Here is a 22,007-nt window from a genome sequence, read left to right as displayed (position 1 = left end):
ATCAAGGGTGCCTATGGGGGCCTGGGCAGGAGTGGGACAGATCTGAGGGTCTCTGGAAGGAGGAGGGTCTCTGGGCCAGGGCCAAGGCAGTGGGGGCCGTTCCCTCACTGTTTCCAGGATGGCTTTGCAGGCCACATGAAACCACTTCGTGGGCCGGATCCAGCCCCCGGGCCTTGTGTTTGACATGTCTGAGTTAGGGTAATGAAACGTTTGCAAGAAAACAAGCAAGCTCAGAGAGCACAAAGAACTCATTTCAACTCTGAGCTACAAATATTCTCCTTCATTGGTTGTTAAGTTAGTAACAAGGTCGTTAAGTGAATTTGGCTTCCCCATTGACTTGGCTTGTCAAAAGGTCACAAAAGACGATCACATGATCCCAGGACCCTGCAACCTTCATAAATATATGCCAATTGCCCCAATTTTGATCACAGGGGTGCTGCGACTGTCGTGTGAAAAATAGTCACGTCACTTCTTCCAGTGCCTTTGTAACTTTGAACGGTCACTCAACAATACATAAGTCGAGGACTACCTGTACAGTAGAGTGAATGACAGTCACAGTATGGGAAAAAAAAAAGGGCAGCAGAGGTTTCGGTTCCTTACTTCGCTGAATACAACCGAGAGCCACGTTGCTTCTGAAAAAGTTAATTAAAACGGCTTATTTGCCATGTCCTCAGAGGTAAGGAGCTTCTATTCAACAAAGAAACAAGTCTGGCGGGAACCCTGACGCCACTCGAGCCCTTTCCGATGGGTCTTAGTCCAGCGTTTCCCAACCTTAGGAACTTGAAGATGCGTGGACTTCAACTCCCAGAATTCCCCAGCCAGCTATGCTGGCTGGGGAATTCTGGGAGTTGAAGTCCACGCATCTTCAAGTTCCTAAGGTTGGAAAACGCTGTCTTAGTCCGAATAATGGGCCCAGGACAGCAGAAGGGCAGAAAGCCGCGAAACCCGACGAATCCTTTCGGCGCGGCAGGCGATCAGTTCTAGGGCGAGCTTCCTCGCTCGCCTTATCGGCCTCTGCCTTGCAGCCCCAAACCCACTTCGGCTCTTAAGAGACAAGAAAACCGAGCAGACATTCGGTTTGATATCGTGCCAGGGCGAACCGAGAACAAATTCGCATTATCACTCTACGGCTGCGGACGCTGGAGAAAACGCAGGCTCGGCTTCCCGGCTCCACAAAACTCAGCGCCGGCTCGGCAACTCCCTCCCCCGTCACGTGGGTTCCCGTCATCCTTTCCGTCTCTCCCTCGGCGCTCGGCTTCCTTCGCCTGGCAAGCCCAGAGCGTGCGGGGCAGCTTTACAGTTCCGCGCTCGGCAGGTTCAGCCTGATTTAGGCGAGGGGCGCGGAAGGGAGCGGGAGCAGCTGGGTTGAACCGAGGGGCCCTCGAGGGCGCGGCGGCTAGCAGAGCGGCGGGGCCGGGGCCGGGCTGGGCTCGCTGGCGGGCGACGGGGGCCCAAGCCTGGCGAAAGCGGAGGCCGAAGGGCTTGGGGGTTGCCTGTGGGCTGGCCGGCTCGACAGGGCCGCCGCGGCCTCACTCCCCTTCGCCCAGGGCTAGGATGCGCCCGCTTGTCCCCCGGCACCGGCAGGCAGCTCCCGGCCCGGCCCGCCGTTGAGATACCCCGAACGGTGGCGAGTAAGTACCTTCCCTCGGGGCGGCCGTGAGAGGGTTAGGGTCGAATGGGACAGGCCGCTGGGCACGCCATTTAGCCCTGACTTGATAGGTCGGTGACCGCCATATCTCTGGGCGACTGCTGAGGCCTGCTAGGAAAGACGACGAGGCAAAATCGTCGCCAGAAGTGAGTAAATTGTTGTAGGTCTACGGAAGACCCCGTGGAAGAGTTATCGTCGGTAGACGATCAGGTGTTTTTTTTTTGTTTTTCCCCTAATAATGGTGTAATCGGCCCTTTCCCCCTCCCCGGTTCCCAGCGACTTAAACTTAAATGAAGCAACTGGATTTTTCCATTCTTCGAAGTTTAGTTTTAGTTTAGTTTAGTTTTATTTAATTTGTATACCGCCCTTCTCCTTGGTAGGGACTCAGGGCGGTTCACAGGGCATATATAAAAAAGACAATACAAAAATTAAAAAAGATTAAACCCATGCCCAAGTTGTTTGTTCTCTCCTGCTTAATTCGCTTGAGCGGATTCCTCAAGCGTGTAAATTGCGTCAAACATTCCCGAAAACGTTCTTGCGTTGTGCGCAGGAGGCAATTTTGTTAAGCTGAAATACAGTTGAAGCTTACAAAAATTACACAGAATTAGCAATTAGCCGGGAGCGCTTCTTGCGGAGAAATATTTTCCCAGAAAACATTTAAACACACACAAAACAGACCCATGGAAAATCAGTGGATTTTTTTTTCCTCTCGTAGCACAATAACTTTAGAAAAGTTGCTGGATTTCTCAGTAATCTTGTGGCATTCTCTCGTTGCAATTATAATCTTTTGTCAGTTTCCCACAGTGATTGTACCTAGAGCCAAAACAGGTTTTTATTGGTATTTCCAGATAGTGCTTAAAAATGCTCTTTTAGATTAAGAAGTAACTAGAGATTTTAGATTTAGATCTGTAAGGTGCTGTATAAGTAACTCATCTTGAGGCGTTCCTCAGTTAATTTGATATGAAAATAGTAATGGTTTAAAAGTTTTCACTTAAGTTGCTAGGATTAAGTTACTACATATGAGTGTAAGATGCTAAACTTAAAATGCGGTTGGCTAGTTATTGATTGTTATTTGAACATTGTGGTTATGGTACAGAAAATTGTATGCGCATACTTAAGTTATTGGATGACAGTGTCACCTTCAACCATTGAAGCTTATTAGGTGACTTTAAGTGAATCATTCTAAGGCCAGCCTACCTCACAGATTTGTTGTGAAAAAAATGGAGGAAATACTTTTTTTAACTACATGAGTACCTGAATGAATGGTGGGATATACATTAAACAAATGGATACAATGTTTTGTAGTAGAGCTTTCTTAGAAGATAAGCAAGATGTAACTGTGTCAGCATGTAGTTCAGACTTAGATTCAAAGGCATGTTGGGTTTGATGGGGTAGATATAAACCATGTTTTCCCGAAAATAAGACCTAGCTTGATTTTTACACATTCACCCAATATAAGCCCTACCCCCAAAATAAGCCCTACTTAAAAACCTGCCCACTGCATTGCACCTGGTTGCACGAGGTGGGGCGAGGCGTACAGGTTAAAATCAAGCTAGGGCGGGGAAGGGGTGGAGCTGTCCCAGACGCCCCACACATACTTACCTTAGGACAGTTGCAGCCAACCCTCCCACGCTGCGACATCTGCCTTGCCTCGCCTGTCCTCTTCTTTTGTGGCCACTTGCTGCTGATCATGCTGATCTGGCTTCTGTTTGGCCATCGGAGGCCTTCCAGAAAGGTACCTGCAGTAAAGAAATGGCATCCGGATTGAAGTGCACGGCATCCCCTGGAAGGCCTCTGATGATGATACGGAAGCCAGGAGCCACCACAAGAGGGTGGGCGAGGCGAGGTGTGCCTAGGCAGATGGGGCATGGGAAGACTGGCTGTGGTGGTCCTAAGGTAAGACATCCTCCCAAAATAAGACCTGGTGCCTCTTTTGGAGGCAAAAAAAAATGTAAGACCGGGTCTTATTTTCAAGGAAACAAGGGTATGTATATTATGTATGTGTATGTACATATGTATAAAGTGTGTGTGTGTGTGTGTGTGTGTGTGTGTGTATGCAAACACACACACATACACGAGGGCAATTTGGAAATAAGCCTAAGTGTGATTATCAATGACAGACACAGATACAGAACTTTTATTGCACACATTACAACATTACATTACTTTAGACATAATCACCATTCAAATTGAGGCACTTGTCATAACGTCTTACAAGATTTGAAATTCCTTAGTAGTAGTCGCTCACTGCCAAATCTGGGCTATGGCAGGGTGATCAAAAACATCCCAACGGAACTGCTTTAAAAGTTCTTGGGTGCATTTAGCGGTGTGCAGGCGAGCAATATTGTGAACCAACACCACACTGGAAGTGGTGCCATAGAAAAACCCGCCAAATGTGAAGATGCCAAAGGAGTGCTGCTAGTGAAGTTCATGGAGCTTGTTCAACCATCAATTCAGAAGTCTACTGTGAAACATTACGAAAACACAGACGAGCCATCCATAACAAGCATCGGGGCATGCTGACTTCCAGTGTGGTGTTGGTTCATGATAATGGTCACCCGCACACTGTTAGATGCACCCAAAAACTTTGGAAACTGTTCCATTGGGATGTTTTTGATAACTACCCTCTATAGCCCAGATTTGGTGGCGAGAAACTACTACTAAGGAATTTCAAACCTTGTAAAAAAAATGCCTCAATTTGAATGGCAATTATGTCAAAAAGTAATGTAGTTTTTTAATGTGTATAATAAAAGTTCTGTATCTGCGAGTGTCTGTTATTGATAACCAAATGGAGGTTTATGTCTGAATTGCACATATGTGTGTGTGTGTGTGCGAATGCCCGCCATAATACTACTAACAATTTGGTAGATACATTTGTGGAAAATAAGGCTTAAATCCCCTTTTAAAATTGCCATAATTTGCAGCTATTCTAGTATAATGATGTACCTTCTACAAGTTAATGTGTATTTTGTTTTCTTTTTGACAAGATTTTCCTAATCATTTTGCTCCACTGCTCCCTTGTTCACTGGCTTTTACTTGTTAATTTGTTTGCTTATGAAGAGAATTGCTGTAAAGGATCAACATTTTACATCTACTCCAGTCTAATACTCACTGATAAGCACAATGTGTTGATATAATAATTGAGTAAATAGTTTAAAAATTAACCACTATGCAACACTGACTGAAAACTAGGTATAGGTCCCTATTTCTTCTGTTGAGATTATACCTTTAGTATAATTCTTTAGTATTAAATTCATGCTGTGAATTTCCATGTTTTAAATTATTGGAGAAGTGATAGTAGCAGCAAAACAGTGTTTTATCCTGGTAACAGTTTGCATTTAGACCAATTTTATAACACATAATTGATGCTGATGTGGCATTAGATCTAGCTTATATGCAAGCTGGAGAGGGTTTTAAGACAGTTTCCTGGATACTGATAAAAGTATTCTGCTGAAACGTGTTATGGTTGTTCTACGAAACTTGATACAATGCCTTTAGTAGAGCAGTTTTCCTTGGGCAGACTTTTGGGAATAAAAATCTGAGATTCATTTCTTGGAGCCAGATTTGATTTTCTTGCTACTGTTTTTTATTCATTGAGCTAATATGCTATAGAATTGGAATAAAACCTTTGGAATGGATGTTAGCTCTTCAAAATACTGGGTTCTCTTGGCAATCAATATTCTAGAAAAATATGTATATGATACTCCTGCTTTTCGTTTGCATGAAAAGATAACACTGGTAACTGGCATCTGATTATTGCTTAGTATATAAAAAAAGGGCAGTATAGGCTAATTTATACTGTATTATATACAAGAAGCTTGCATTTATGTTCATTATTAAAAGACAGTAGCTACAGGGGAGAGGTTCAAACTTTGCAGTAGCTTGAACAAATAGATTAATAGCTTAGCTCCTAAAAGTCCAAACATATTTATGTTGTCAGAATTGGAATATATTTTACTTGGCAAAACACTTGTCTTAAAGTCTAAGCCTTTGTTCGATCTGATATTAAAAGAGTGAAAAAAGAGTTAACATTTTGTTAGTGGATTACTAACATGTAGGAAGTTAACTCTTCCTCTGCCCCTAGAGTTGGGGATGTTTTGTTGTATAATACATTGCTATAGTTCAGGGCTTTTCAAACTGCTGGCCCGCGGGCCAGATGCATCATGCCAAACCCGCGCCCACTCCATTGCCAGCAATGGGAAAAAAGTTGCGACACATCACGTGACATTGTGAGTTTGACATCCCCGCTATAGTTAGTAGTTAAAATAGGATTTTAGTATTTAAAAATACTGGAAGTTACTAAGGAATATTTTAATTTTATGTTACGGACCATGCAAAATTAATGCAATCTAGAGATGACTCAACATTGAAACGGCATTTGAGATAGTTAATATGAGTTAAATGCACATTTTTTCAGAACTCTCTTCTACAGTTAGTGCTTGAGTTACAGCTTCATTTAGTGACCAAAGTTACAAGTACTTACAAGTGACTTATGACCGTTTTTCACATTTACGACCTTGCAGCTTCCCCTTGGTCACATGATCAAAATTCAGACTCTTGGCAATCAACTCCTATTTATGACTGTTGCAGTGTCCTGGGGTCATGTGATCATCTTTTGTCACCTTTTGACAAGCAAAATCAATGGGGAAGCCAGATTCATTTAACTTACTAACTTAACAACTGCAGTAACCCACTTAACAACTATGGTAAGAAAGGTCATAAAAGGGGCAAAACTCAATTAACAAAAGCCTCGCTTAGCCACAGTAATTTTGGGCTCAATTTTGGTCGTAGGTTGAGGACTACCTTTAGCTATTTCTCCACTGCCATTTTTTTACTGGATATATTTCTGTTGGTCTGTACGGATGGCATAAGAAAGTATTTGCACCATAGGCAGCATTTTAAAGAGTTTAATATAATATTGCTGGGAGGCAAGATAGAAAAATAGTATTAACTGGTGCAGGTAGCATCAACAGCATTGTGAGTTAATTTCTTTGTTTAAATAGGGAAGTTAGTTACAGAATGAGATTTTATTAGCATTGCAAATAAAAATGCATTTATGAATTGACTATGGAGTATTTGTACAAATATCTTGCATAAAGCATAGATTGTATAGTTGTGGACATGTGTTGTATCTTCAAAATTTAAAAAAGTTCTCATAAATTGATTTTTTTAAAAAATTGGGTAGCTCTTGAATAATCTCACCTTATATAGTTGGGGAAAGCCAAATAATTAAAAGATACTTTTTAACTATTAAAGGTTAATATACAGTTGCAAGAAAAAGTATGTGAACCCTTTGGGATTACGTGGAGTTTTGCATGAATTGGCCATAAAATGTGCTCTAAACGTCATGTAAGTCACAACAATAGAAAAACACAGTCTGCTTAAAATAATGCTACACAAACATTAGCTGTTGTCATGTTTTAATTGAACATAAGATGGAAACATTCACAGTGCAGGGTGGAAAAAGTATGTGAACCTTTGGACTTAATAACTGGTTGACCCTCCTTTGGCAGCAATAACCTCAACCAAACGTTTCCTGTAGTTGCAGATCAGACCTGCACAACGATCTGGAGTAATTTTGGACCACTCCTCTGCACAAAACTGTTTCAGTGTAGCAATATTCTTGGGATGTCTGGTGTGAATCGCTCTCTTAAGGTCATGCCACAGCATTTCAATCAGGTTGAGGTCAGGACTCTGACTGGGCCACTCCAGAATGCATATTCTGTTCCGTTGAAGCCATTGTTTTGTTGAATTACTTGTATGCTTTGGGTCATTGTCCTGTTGCATCACCCATCCTCTGCGGAGCTTCAGTTGGCGGACAGATGGTCATACATTTTCCTGCAAAATGTCCTGATAAATTCTGGAATTCATTTTCCCATCAATGACAACAATCCATCCAGGCCCTGAGGCAGCAAAGCAGCCCCAAACCATGATGCTCCCTCTGCCATGTTTTACAGTGGGGATTAGGTTTTGATGTTGGTGTGCTGTGCCTTTTTTTCTCCACACATAGTGTTGTGTGTTTTTCCCAAACAACTCAATTTTGGTTTCATCTGTTCACAGTATATTTTGCCAGTAGTGCTGTGGAACATCCAGGTGCTCTTTTGCAAACTTCAAACGTGCTGCAATATTTTTTTTGGACAGCAATGGCTTCCTCCGTGGCGTCCTCCCATGTACTCCATTCTTGTTTAATGTTTTCCTTATTGTAGATGTGTTAACAAAAATGTTGGCATGTGCGAGAGATTCCTGTAGGTCTTTAGCTGACACTCTAGGATTCTTCTTTACCTCATTAAGCATTACGCGCTGTGCTCTTGCAGTCATTTTTACAGGACAACTACGCCTAGGGAGAGTAGCAACAGTGCTAAACTTTCTCCATTTGTAGACAGTCTGTCTTACTGTGGACACATGAACATCAAGGCTTTTGGAGATACTTTTGTAACCCTTTCCAGCTTCATGCAAGTGAACAATTCTTGATCGTAGGTCTTCTGAGAGCTCTTTTCTGCGAGGCATGGTTCACATCAGACAGTGCTTCTTGAGACCAGTAAACCCAAAACAGGTGTGTGTTTTTAAAGGGCAGGACGGCTGTCAGCAACACATCCAATATCATCACACTGATTGGAGTCAAGGTTGGCTCACTCCTGGCTCCAATTAGCTCCTGGAAAAGTCATTAGGTTAGGGCAGGGGTCAGCAACCTGAAACAGTGAAAGAGCCACTCGGAACCGGTTCCCTCACAAAAGGAAAAACTGGGAGCTGCAAAAAAATGTGTGCACATGTGCATACATGCATGCATGCGCAGAACAGGGTTTGACTGAAGAGTGGAGCCAAGGCGAGATGTGCACCTACCCTGCATATTTGAATTGATTGGTTGAACTTTTTTAGTCCCACTTATTTATTTATTTTTTGGACTGCACATGGCAGAGGACTGGGAGCCGCAGGAGATGGCTGAAAGAGCCGCATGTGGCTCCGGAGCCGTGGGTTGCAGACCTGTGGGTTAGGGGTTCACATACTTTTTCACCCTGCACTGCGAATGTTTCCATCTTATGTTTAATTAAAACATGACAACAGCTAATGTTTGTGTATTATTATTTTAAGCAGACTGTGTTTTTCTATTGTTGTGACTTACATGACGTTTAGAGCGCATTTTATGGCCAATTCATGCAAAACTCCACGTAATCCCAAAGGGTTCGCATACTTTTTCTTGCAACTGTAAAGGCCAAATTAAAGGCTAATTTAAATATTAAACAAAATGAAGTTTTAGTATCCTAAGACAGAGGTCCCCATCGCTGGGCTGTGACTATTGTGGACCGGGTTGTGGCCTATTTGGAATTGGACCACATGAATGGCTGGCTGGAGCATGTGCATGCGCGTGCATAGCTCAACTTGTGCAAGTAGCAAGCTGGTCATTCAGTTAATATAACCAAGATAAGCTTTAATTAAGAGCTTATTTGATGTAGTGCTTAAAAACATCTGGCTAGAAAGTAGAAACTGAGTTCTAGTTCTGCTCTAGGCACAAATTCAACTGGGTGATTGTCTCACCCAGAAAGAAAGCAGTGGCAAACCCCTTCAGAAAATACTGCCGAGAAAGCTGTGTGGATTTGTCCATGTAATCATCAGGAATCAAGATTGACTTTATTTATCTGCCTATTTATTAAATTGTTTGCCTCCCATCTCACTGCAAAACTTGAAGACACAAATATATGCACACAAACACACAAAACCACATACGCACAACTTTAATTATGTGAAAAGTAGAATTTTGTATATAGTTATAGTAAAATTATGATCTGAGTTAGATCATCTTCCTCCAGTGTACCACTGTAACATTGACTTGGACTTTTCTAACCTTCTGAAGAAGGTGAATGAATATTCCAATTCAACTGGATTTTCCCCTCTCCACAAAGCTATCTGTTGCAACTAATTGGCTCTGTTGGCATGATTCCAGAATAATAACTATAGCTTCTTTTCCTGCTTCTAATCAGGTTTTGTAGGATAGATATCTAGAGAAATGGGATGTAATTATAATTGCTAATAGCAAATTTGGGGGAAATGAATGATGAGTTGGCTATTCTTATTCAGTTGTAAAAGATATGTGATTTCTATTTCTGCCAATGTGATGTCCAGGTCTTTGTTTCCTCTAGGTATGGCCTCACAGCTGCAGGTGTTTTCACCTCCATCAGTATCTTCGAGTGCCTTTTGCAGTGCCAAGAAACTGAAAGTGGAGCCCTCTAGCTGGGATGCTTCAGGACAGAGTAACAGTGACGAGTATTACAGTCACAGCAAAAATCTCTCTGGTGCTCAAGGGCCAGCAAGCTCTTCTCACCAGGTAGCAAACTTCAGTATCCCTGCTTATGATCAGAACCTCCTTCTCCCTGCTCCTTCAGTTGAGCACATTGTGGTTACAGCAGCAGACAGTACAGGCAGTGGCGGAACAACATCCTTTCAAAACAGCCAAGCCCTAACACACAGGGCTAACATTGCTTTACTGGAACCGTATCAAAAATGTGGCTTAAAAAGGAAAAGTGAAGAAGTTGACAGCAACGGTAGCGTGCAAATAATTGAGGAACATCCACCTCTCATGCTGCAAAACAGACCTGCGGTGGGTGCTGCGGCCACTACCACCGCTGTAACAACCAAAAGCAGTAGTTCCAGTGGCGAAGGTGATTACCAGCTAGTCCAGCATGAAATTCTTTGTTCTATGACAAATAGCTATGAAGTCTTGGAGTTCTTGGGCCGAGGAACTTTTGGACAGGTGGCAAAGTGCTGGAAGCGCAGCACAAAGGAAATTGTTGCTATCAAAATTTTGAAAAATCACCCTTCTTATGCCAGGCAAGGTCAGATTGAAGTAAGCATCCTCTCTCGACTGAGTAGTGAGAATGCTGATGAATATAACTTTGTCCGTTCATATGAGTGTTTTCAACACAAAAACCACACATGCCTGGTGTTTGAGATGCTGGAGCAAAATTTGTATGACTTCTTAAAACAAAATAAGTTTAGCCCTCTGCCTCTGAAATACATTCGACCAATATTGCAACAAGTGGCCACTGCTTTGATGAAACTGAAAAGCTTAGGTCTAATACATGCTGACCTAAAGCCTGAAAACATCATGTTGGTGGATCCTGTGCGCCAGCCATATAGGGTCAAGGTCATAGACTTTGGCTCTGCTAGTCATGTCTCAAAAGCTGTGTGTTCCACCTATTTACAGTCACGATATTATAGGTAAGTATCAGTTTTCTATGTTCAACCATATCTTTTGTATCAAATCTTGAATCAATAGAAAACTTTATAGATAAATAGATGTAATTCAACTCACTAAATTAAAGTGTGAACTGCGTTTTTTTTTAATGAAATGCATCCATATCATAGAACAGCTCAAATTAACTTGACATTATATGCCCACGACGTTAAAAAAAGAAGAAAAATTGACCTAAGAAATCCATTACAGATATACTCAAAGTTATAGGAATTTCCTTCTGGTTCCTATTTGATGTTCTGTTACTTCTTTGTTATGGTTTGAAGAACCTGAAGGATGGTTTTCCCATAACTTAAGCTCTCCAGAGGAAGATCATCCTTTTGTTCCTTAACCTGGCTAAATTTAATTATATAAACTAGACAGATCAGCTTATCTATGATAGTGCAACATCTCTAGAATGGCCTCTTCATTTCAATGCCAAGTTTAAATTATATTTTGTTTCATCTTTCAGTTCAGCAACATGTAAAACTTATTGACAGGCATTTTAAGTTGTCATACTAGATTATTTACTGTATATATGCATTTTCAATTCTAGTAATTGTAAGTTTATTTCTGCTTTTGTGCTGTAACATATTTTGATTTTCATGTCATCTGATGGCAAAAGAAAGTGATTTAAAAAAAATAGGCTAGTTTTCTTGAACTTGGATTTGAATATTAGCTTTAGAAACCATGGATTAATTGAATCTTACACAATCTGGTATTTTAGATTACAACTGTCATCTAGTACAGCATGCAAGCTGGGAATTATGATAGTTATAATCCTATTCATATAGAGAACATTAGCACATAGGATACTAACGTGGTATCTGAATTTTCATTGTAGAAATTATAATATTTGTGCCAAGCACAGCATTAACAGGTTATTGCAATAAGTAAATACTCAGTAGAACCCAATTTACTTTATTCAGGAAAGTGATTATCCATTTTTTAAAACAACTTTCCCCTTTTTTCCTTATATGCATTCACTTCATAATTGCCCATGAGTACCCCTGATTTTGAAATCATGCTATTGTCAGCAGTCCTCCTTATTATATTTCTTATACTACTTCATGGCAAGTAGTCATTTCAGGCCTTATCAGAAGATGCAGTTATCCTTTCAAACCTAATAGTAGGAAATTGACCATACATAATATAAACTAAAAGATAGTTTATCAAATCATACTCTCCCTTCAGTTGAGGCTGTTACAGTCTCAAATATTTTGGGTTTGTGAGCACATTATTAGTGTTTTCACAAAATGTCCCTGTGTCAATTTGACCAATTACAAAACAAAACAAGAGAGAGAAATCTAGCAATTCTTGCCACAGTTGCCTTATCAAAGACTTCTTATGACTGAAAAGTTGGAGGATTTCTAAACAGATCATTGGATTCCAAGCATTATTTTTTTTAAAAAAGACTGAGAGTCCCAAGCCATTTTTCTATGTACAGTTAATCTTAGAAACTGACACCTTGCTTTGTATTTATTAGTGTTATTACTACTATTAATGTTATTAAAGTCTGGTAGGATTGATAATCTACACATGAATTAAAATACTCATTTCTGTTCTAATTCTTGTGAAAAAATTCTTGTGAAAAACTGCCTTTTTAATCAAGGAAAAAATTTCAGTTACAGTACAATATTGTAGCGCCATAGTTTTCTGCCATTTATTGTTGGTAGGGTTGACAACCTATTTCCTTGTCTATGTATGCAAGAAGTGAGGATGTGGCAAAAAAGTAATGGGAAGTGTACCCTGCATCTGTGCGTACTTCCCTGGCCAAATTATAGATCTGTCAGTCCTGGAATAATAAAAAGTGTGTTATATTTTTCTAATATATTGGAGAACGCAATATGAAAAAGTGGTGAAACACTAGTACAGTTGTTTCCTATGTATAACCACAGCTTCACAAAGTGAGAAACATCTGTTGTAGGAAAGAGCAACTCTGCAAGTATTAAGTCTATTGGATAAAAAGATTCCAATATTGGATCAACATAACTGTAATTATTTGAAATGTGATTTTTGTTCCCACATATAAAACTGATTACTAATCAACAGTAACATATACTGCATCCCATATGCTAAGCAAGCATTATCTAAATAGTGTGTTTTTCTTGGCATAATTATGTTCCAAAATTATAACATTTGGAGTCTTTTTCAAATAATTAAAAATCTGCATATCACAGCAATCCACAATTGCTTAAAATTCTTTATCAGTTTTAAAATAGATTTTACTAGAAAAATCCAGTAATTTATCTGAGCTTAAGAAGAGGTTGTCTCATTTCTTTGATTTTATGCTTTTTTATTTATTACCCAGCATATATGTTCCTATCAAAAAAAATCTTGATACTTACTTGTTCCAATTAGATATTTAATTATTATGTAGTTGAGAGTTTGCCAAGCTTTTTTTATTAAAATAAGAATAGTTGTGACTGATCCTGTTGGTCATGGTGACATGGAGCAGATGAAATAACATATACTAGTACAGTCATTTTAGTCTTATTGGCTTGTCATCTCTCATATCTGCCTTATTAACATAGTTCCAAGAGTTTTGGAAGAGTCTGTAGAAAGCACATGAGTCATATGTTCAAAAGGGGATAAGTACGGTACTAATTTGTTAAACTTCCTTTTTAACCACAGTGTATAACAAATGTCTAAAGTAAAGTATTAGAAACCCCCCCACTTTTTCTGATGAAAAATATAACTATGATGTATTGTTTGTGCATCTCTCTTAAGGACGGGGAAATTACTGGTACTAAATCTAGTCTGTCACTTCCATCTTACAGAGTAATTTGCCTAGACTTATTTCAGACTTACATAATGCTAAGAATAGACATTGTACCAAAATAAATGAAAATGATAAGATCTCTTCACAACCTTCCTAGGGTTTTTAAATATTTCATGAATCTCAGGTTAGTATATTTGACTCCAGCTTTCAGTTGTATGAAAGAATTCCTTTCATTTTCACAACAGTAAGCTAGAGTTCTTTTCTTTTGCCAGAGTTAGTGGGATCCAACATAGGCTTCCTGTTGAAGTAAGATAGGACTTGTCCTTCATTAATCTCTCCCTTCCCACCTTCCTTCATTGGAGTGAAAGAGACGCTCATTGGATGGTCTTCCAGATTTTGTGAGCAGTTTTTAAGTTGACTTTGCATGTTGTAGAAAAAATAATATTTAAGATTCTAACTACCAGCAAGAATGAGTCCTTATATTTAAAGAGCACCTGTCATCTCAGATCCATCAAGCCTCTTTACTAGTGATTTAAATCATGATTTAAACCGCGATTTAAATCGACTTGATTTAAATCAAATCCACCCTGCTTTCTGTTGTTATTTTTCCCTAATAAAGTCAGCAGTAACCCAATGGAAAAATTTATTCCACTTTTGATTATCATATATTGTTGCTCATTTTAAAAAGTTCAGTTATACAAAGCAAAACAGTTTCTCTATAAGACTAACTCACTTGTACTAAACCAGGATTTTAGCCATAGCTTATTGAAAAAGCCATAATTAATGTATAAACCAACATCAAATAAAACAGTGATATCAGAACGGATTTTAGGTTAATAGGTTAATCACACATAGTTGGAAAACTACTCAAATTCTTTAATTAAAACACTTAGAGCCTCCTACAGATGCATTTCTCTTCAAACAATCATATAGTTTGTAATGTACATAGATTTGCAAAACAATGGGATAAAGGAATATTCCAGAACTTTGTTTTATGATTTATCTCATGGTTACTGTGAAATTGTGTGAATGCATCAATGCAGTGCATGTTATCTCAGCTTGCAGAGCTTGGATTCATTCAATGAGTTTACCAAAAATGTAAATATTGCAGAATATACAGCCTCATACTATATAATTAAGCTCCATTTCATGCTGAATAAACTAAACTATTAATTTATCTTAAAGCATTTTATTAAAATAAATTGGATAAAAATTAAAAAATCCAATTTGAATTTTAAAAATCTGATATTTTTTTATTTTTTTTTTAAAAAATCGATTGTTATCCACCCTGATAGAAAGTCTTTTTCAATATTGGCATAAGCGTCCTAGTGTCCCTCCTATGCTTCCATTAGCAACAAAAACATGGACACAAGTTAAGGGGTTATAAAAACTATATTATTATTTGGAGGGTATAACTTTTGCTGGTTATGGTTTTAGAAAAAAAGGCTAAATGGACACAATGTTCCTTTATTTAGAAGAAAAATTATTTATGTATCGCATTAAAATATTACCTTTTGTATTGAAAACATTTAGTTGCAGGCAATATTCCTATGCTTAATAACTTAAATGAATGTTGTAGAATCTTGTACATTTCCCTCCTTGCTAAAATTTCAAAGCTCTTTTTTTAAAATACTTTCTGGCTATAGGCTTTGTAAATTCCTTTAATATAAACATTCTTTATCCCTCATTTAAGGACATGGATAAAATAAACTGCAGCTACGGTAGTTACCTAGACAAGAGTGAGAGGAATTCAGTTTTTTCTCCTGTAGCTTGAAAGGTCAAATTAAACTTGACTGCTATTTTTTTGTTAGCATGAACCATCAGATGTTTTATTGCTACTTTCTTTGGATTGTGTTATCATCCTGTGTTTGTAACATGTATTGTTTTGAAACATTTTGCATGATTATTAAATTAATACAGGCAAAGCTGAAATTATTAGTTTTTGTTGCTCCTTCTGTGTACATTGAGCAACAATTCTGTTAAGATGTGGTAGAGCTAGGAAGGACTCCTCTATTAGATATCTGCTTTTTTTGCCTGGATTTGTCCATATGGATATACCAGAAAAAAAAATATACACTATAAAACCATATTCACATGGTACCGTGAAACACAAAATAGACAGCCACATTTTAGCCTACTACGTTAATGCTTGTCAGTTTAAATTAGGCTAATTGAGAAAAATGTTAAGTTAATCATGGGTGAGTTGTTCACATCAAGAGAGCCATTGTACTACTTAGAAAATCTTTGTTCTTCAATTTTTATCTATGCATGTCTGAAAAGGAAATGTACTCTTAAAGTTGTAAAATAGATTATATTTTCCATATGAAAAATGTTCTAAAATTCTCACCAATGTTTTCCACCTTTGCAAATTTATCAGTTCTCATTATCACACTTTCTAAACCAATATTCTGTACTAAGGTGAATCTCGAATTGGCCAATCCTGATCTAAAAGAGCTAGTGAAGCAAAAAAAAAAAAAAGAAAAGGAAAGAAAAACTTTCAGTCTCTTCTACAATTTGTCTATAAAAAGTTTTTCTTCCCTGTTTAAAATAAGTGAAAAGTTTAGGGATTGTATCATCCTCTGGTCGATGAAATTGCTGGACTATAACATAAGACTGAGGGAAAGGAGCAGCTGAGATAAGATGTAAATGAGGCAAAAATCAGTGGTTATGGTCTCTTGAAAGAGGATGAGAGTATATAGAAACTGGGTAGAGAAATAATGAATTGAGGAAAGAAGTTGGATCTGGTGCTTAATCACAACTCATATTTGCACTTTTCTCAGTGGTAGAAAATGTTGCTAATTCATTTTATCATTTTGTGTTGCTCCTAGTTATAAGTGCATAAAAAGTAAGGTTACTGTTACTACTATTTTCAGAAGTAATTCCAAATGAAGTCAGTGCGATATACTTTGAAGGGGGCATATATCACTTTACAGGAATAGGCTGATTTGGCTAGAAATTGTCTCTTCCAATTTAACAAGATGTAATCCACAATCACAGTGGTATATATGCATCTAAAAATATTTATGTCAGATGACTGTAATGGAATATCCTTAAATGCAAAATTGCTGCCAGTGTTATAGAAATTAAGTGAATCAGTATTCCTACCTAAATAAGAAAATAAGAGTTTGTAAATAACAGTATCAGTTTTGTCAAATCTCATCTATTAATCTTTTGTAACAAATATCCCAAATTTTTGTATCAATGTAAATGTTAAAAGTTAAAAATATTGGAACTCCTGATTGTCAGAACTTAGTTTATTAGAAGTTATATGTCTTACAGGTTGTCATAATGTAGTTTTCAAGGTTACAGGATAAATTTGCTATTTTTGTCAGAACCTTTATGCATTTTTCTTGGAAAAAATAATGGTTTACTATGGAAAACTCTTCTGACTATACATGTAATAATTTACAACCTTTTAATTGCCATTCAAGTTAGTGGGATTTGTGAATTCGTTGGTGAATTCTGAATAATAAATAAAATATTGCATATTTTGTAGAGCTCCTGAAATCATCTTGGGTTTGCCATTTTGTGAAGCTATTGATATGTGGTCACTGGGATGTGTGATAGCTGAATTGTTTCTTGGGTGGCCTTTGTATCCAGGAGCTTCAGAATATGATCAAGTAAGTCTTTGCTTGTATGCTGATATTCAAACAATACCAACTTTAAACTATTATGCTAGGCAATAAGTTTCCTTGAATCCAATAGGATTTGCTTTTGAGTAAATATTGATATTTGTACATGGGTTAAATGAGAGCCACTTAAGTCATTGGCACTGGACTTTTGACCTGAGAGCAATTGATTGGGGTTAATTAATCATTCTTCTCAGATTGCTACATATAACTTCTTAGTGCTTAACACATTCTTATTTTGAGACCAAATATAATCATATGAGACATGTAAATATCTGTTCATTTTGTCCTCCCCCATCCTATTCCATGGTCCTATGTTATAAGAAAAATAGAAAGAACTACACACTAGCACTTACAGGGTTACAGTATTTTATGCCCGTGGCTATACAGTACAGTTGCCTGCTCCATTCTCTGCCAAGAAAGATGATTGCCAACTATCTCTGTGCGAGCATAACTATATGCAAAGTATGCTTTGTGTGGGTATAACTATATATACATGATTTCACAAAGTCACATTTGCTCTGGGGCAGACAGGATCTTTGTGTTGTTGTTCTCCTTCCTGTGAGCAATCTAATTAACTCCTCTTCCTCTCAACAGTGCTATATGTTTAAGTGAATATTTACACTCCAAAAATTCACTAAAAAAGAAGGCCTTTCCTCATGGTCCCATTGAAAGGTTTGGTTCATAGCAGAAGCCAAAGGTTTTTCTTCATAGAAGTAACCCAGTTATGGAATTCTGCCGAGGAGAGTAAAACTTTCCCAGAAAAAGCATTTGTAGAATACTAGCTGCCTAGGACTAAACAACTTCTTTTGTAGCATACTGCGCTTGCTTTTATTCTTCTATATAACTCCGTACTCCTTTGGGTGGAATAATGATATAAAAATAAAATTACTATTATTATATGTTAACATTAATAGTTGTTTGTTGACATCAACATTATTTTTCTGTTGCAGATTCGTTACATTTCACAAACACAAGGACTACCAGCAGAGTATCTTTTGAGTGCGGGAACGAAAACAAGCAGGTTTTTTAACAGAGATCCAAACTTGGGATACCCTTTGTGGAGACTAAAGGTTTTTTTTTCCTTTTTCTTTTCTTTTATTCTTTAGAAGGCTTGTTTTCTGATAATACCACTTACTTTTAAGACATATCTTAGCTAATTATTTGGTTTTTATTGTTTCATTTCTATTTTAAAACTAGTAACTAAGTTACTAAATTAAAAATAATAAATGTAAACTAATAAGTACACTAGTAGTAATCGATATTGCATTTAGTAGCACTTTGTCCAGGGAAACATCAGCATCTGAACATCAGGAGTAGAATATTTATTAATTTGCTAATAACTGGGTAGAGTATATAACTGCAAACCCATTAGGTAAAGGAAACCTAAATAGTGAATGACTGCACATATAGTATACTATAATGTGATTTAATTTTGATTTAGGATTATGTATAAATCTATCCTTATGGTTAGTGGATTAGTCATAAATGTGAGCTACTGTAGTTTGTCCAACAAATTATGTGAATATAAATCTGGCCATTAGCTATAAAGCATCCCTCCAAAACTGGATCCTTTATGTACTAAAAACAGGAAACCATTGGTGTAAAAATGGTGATTGATAACAGGCTGAAAAAAAATATAGGCTAGGTTTTCCCCTACCTTGCCTCAGTGAGCTTCTGTAACTGTCTCTAAGAAAATGCTTCTACAGTAGATTTGTCCAGTAAAATAAATCCAATAAATAAAAAAAATATTTTAATTACTGTTGTGCATAGTTGATGCAGAAGAGTGTTTGAATTGGACTTGTTTTTTGGAAATTTACAACAGACATGTCTATAGAAAACATGTTTGTAAATGCAATGAAAAAATATCAGTAAAAGTTTCTGTAAAATTTAAGACAATCTAAATTGGTCTTAAAAAATTGTCAGATTCCAATGTGTTTGTCCATTTTCTATAAACAGACATTGTATTGCTAGTTATTTCTGCCCTGATTATAAAGCTCTTTTTCTGATTTAAAACACTGTTTTAGATCTAAGCTCTTCAGAAATTCTCTGAAACCTGCAGTATTGCAGGCTGACGTACTTTTGGTTTTATTGTACTAAAATATTAAATCTTGATATAATTCCTTGTAACTTCCATTTTATTTGACAGACTCCAGAAGAACATGAGTTGGAGACAGGAATAAAATCAAAGGAAGCTCGGAAATACATTTTTAATTGTTTGGACGACATGGCACAAGTAAGCTACCAATAAAAAATAATATTGCCTTTGAGAAGTACAGGTATTGCAATCCAAAAAACTACTAATTTACAGTTGTTTTACATAGAAGCTAATTATGTTCCCTTTCTATTATTCTCCATGGAGCTATTCAGCTGGTATCCCTAGTATACCTGAGGATAATTCTCAGTAATTTAACAATTATAAATAAATGATTTTAGGAAAATCACTTTTCTTTTAAGTTAAATATTTGTTAGAAGCAAACCAAGAGAAAATGAGAATAAATTAAACTACATTCCTCAGGAATTTAAAAGTTTCTACTTTTCCTGCTATGAAGTGTATAAGTTGAACAAAAATCTAAACAATTTTAAAAACCTTTCCACAAGGTAAATATGTCTACAGATTTGGAGGGAACAGATATGTTGGCAGAGAAGGCTGACCGAAGAGAATATATAGATTTGTTGAAGAAAATGTTGACAATTGATGCAGATAAGAGAATTACTCCGCTGAAGACTTTGAACCATCCATTTGTGACAATGAATCATCTACTGGATTTTCCACATAGCAACCAGTGAGTTTGTGGCCCAGATAAATGATACCATTAGTTCATTCAGATTTGTCACCTGCTTCTTCCTGGTTTTGGACAAGTAACAAACAAGTAACAAGTATTATCTTTGGATAATTTTATAAAGTGTTTCCTAAACAGTAGTTTTACTATCATGTTATTCAGAGACTTCTAGAAATCTTTATAATAGCTGAGCATGTTACTTCCTTTTTAAATTTTGGCTTTCCACTGCCATCTATTGATTTCTCTTAGATAGGTAAGTTTTATGTTGCTAATACAAAAGAGAGAAACCTGGTAGTAATATATAATTTGCTAGAAATATTTTGCTATATGGGTATATTTTGGAATAGGGAATATTTCATTTTGTCTGTACTGTGGAATTGTGATGGAGAAGAATAGCAGTTATAGTTACTTAGGCATGTATCAAATTAGATTTCAGAAAAAGCCCAAGCAACTTAAAAGGTTTTGATAACTATTAATTCACAGGCAATTTATTTTTAATAATCAGACATAGTCTGTATGGTGTTAGCTAAATTGCTTCACATTCTCTTCCAGTGTGAAATCCTGTTTTCAGAACATGGAAATTTGTAAACGAAGAGTTAATATGTATGACACTGTTAATCAGATAAAAAGCCCATTCACGACACATGTTGCACCAAATACAAGCACAAACCTCACCATGAGTTTCAACAATCAGCTGAGTACTGTGCATCATCAGGTAATCAGTTCCTTTTTGTTTCTTTTGATGAAGAAATCAAAATAAACTTTTTATCATTTTATGGAATGATTCTTCCTAGTAATTGACTTCTTTTTAGTACAGTAGCTTCAGTGAATTTCATTTGAAATCAGCCCAGTATTTGGTAGGCCATAGCATTTGCTCCAAAAATCTATCATGAGTGCCTATGAGTTCTAGATCCCCTTCAGGATGAGGGAATCTGCAGATGCTTTTCATCTTGTTTTCAATCGTTTAATATATATGTTAGAATATTACAGTTTCTAGTTCTAATGATAGTTTGTTTTGTTTTTCAGGCTAGTGTTTTGGCTTCCAATTCTACAGCAGCAGCTACTCTTTCTCTAGCAAATTCAGATGTTTCGCTGTTGAATTATCAGTCTGCTCTCTATCCATCCTCTGCAGCACCAGTTGCTGGTGTGGCCCAACAGAGTGTTTCGTTACAGCCTGGAACAACCCAAATTTGCACTCAAACAGACCCATTTCAACAAACATTCATTGTATGTCCTCCTGCCTTTCCAAGTAAGTGTGTTTTTATCCTGACATACTATTTATGAATATCCATGAAACTATAATTTTAATATGGTTTAAAAAAGATCGAAAAAAGTGCTGTCTGTGCATCAAAACCTACATTTTCTTACATTTTGAACTAAAAGAAATCTATGTGGAAAGAAATGTCCAGTCAACCCAAGCTGATTTTGGGGCTTCTAGGCCAAAGTTGGATTTTGTAATATATAAAGTAATATCTTAAATATGTTATGGTAGGTATGATATACATTTCATAACAGAAGGAAGCAGCATAGTTCACTTAATGGCTATTTCAAAAAGTATTTTCTTGACTGTTTCATAACTGTCTTACAAACGGAGGCCAGTATCCCCAACTTTTTTTGATCCTGTGGCATACTGGGTGCCTTGAGAACATAGTATGGGTTGTCATGGATTACTAGCTTCTGGGGTGGTTGAACCTTTCTCAGTACTGATAATTATGACCATACCTGCATCTTTTTCATGCATTATCTTTGGAAAGTAAGCTCTGAAACATATTTAGGTAGTTATTTGTGATCTTATTCCATCCAGCTGGTCTTCAGGCAACCACAAAGCACTCTGGGTTCCCTGTAAGGATGGACAATGCTGTTCCAATTGTGCCACAAGCGCCAGCAGCTCAGCCATTGCAGATCCAGTCCGGAGTTCTCACACAGGTAAAAGCAAGTAAAACAAGGTGTCATGGATATGTTTGGATAATATATGTGGTGTATTCTCAATTGAAACTGA

At 37.4% G+C, this 22,007-nt stretch overlaps 1 protein-coding gene across 4 annotated transcripts in view; it reads left to right on the top strand.

Moving 5' to 3' along the window:
- Window positions 1-1,345: 1,345 nt before the first annotated feature.
- The window catches only part of HIPK1 (homeodomain interacting protein kinase 1), a 38,092-nt gene continuing 17,430 nt past the window's right edge, over window positions 1,346-22,007 (top strand). For 2 of the 4 annotated variants that reach the window (XM_083359208.1, XM_083359205.1), the window contains exons 1-9: window positions 1,346-1,794; window positions 9,784-10,861; window positions 17,093-17,216; window positions 18,179-18,298; window positions 19,375-19,461; window positions 19,827-20,011; window positions 20,561-20,723; window positions 21,035-21,257; window positions 21,813-21,934. In XM_083359208.1, the coding sequence (XP_083215334.1) occupies window positions 9,786-10,861; window positions 17,093-17,216; window positions 18,179-18,298; window positions 19,375-19,461; window positions 19,827-20,011; window positions 20,561-20,723; window positions 21,035-21,257; window positions 21,813-21,934 (2,100 nt within the window). In that variant the 5' untranslated portion in view covers window positions 1,346-1,794; window positions 9,784-9,785. Of the gene's footprint in view, window positions 1,795-9,766; window positions 10,862-17,092; window positions 17,217-18,178; window positions 18,299-19,374; window positions 19,462-19,826; window positions 20,012-20,560; window positions 20,724-21,034; window positions 21,258-21,812; window positions 21,935-22,007 lie in introns of all 4 variants that reach the window. The other 2 variants (XM_083359206.1, XM_083359207.1) reach the window with 2 other exon arrangements.

This window comes from Vipera ursinii (assembly GCF_947247035.1).
Source record: "Vipera ursinii genome assembly, chromosome: 3".
NCBI classification, from domain to species: domain Eukaryota; kingdom Metazoa; phylum Chordata; class Lepidosauria; order Squamata; family Viperidae; genus Vipera; species Vipera ursinii.
Note: the sequence above shows the minus strand (reverse complement) of the source record. Positions and strands in the feature narration are given on the sequence as shown.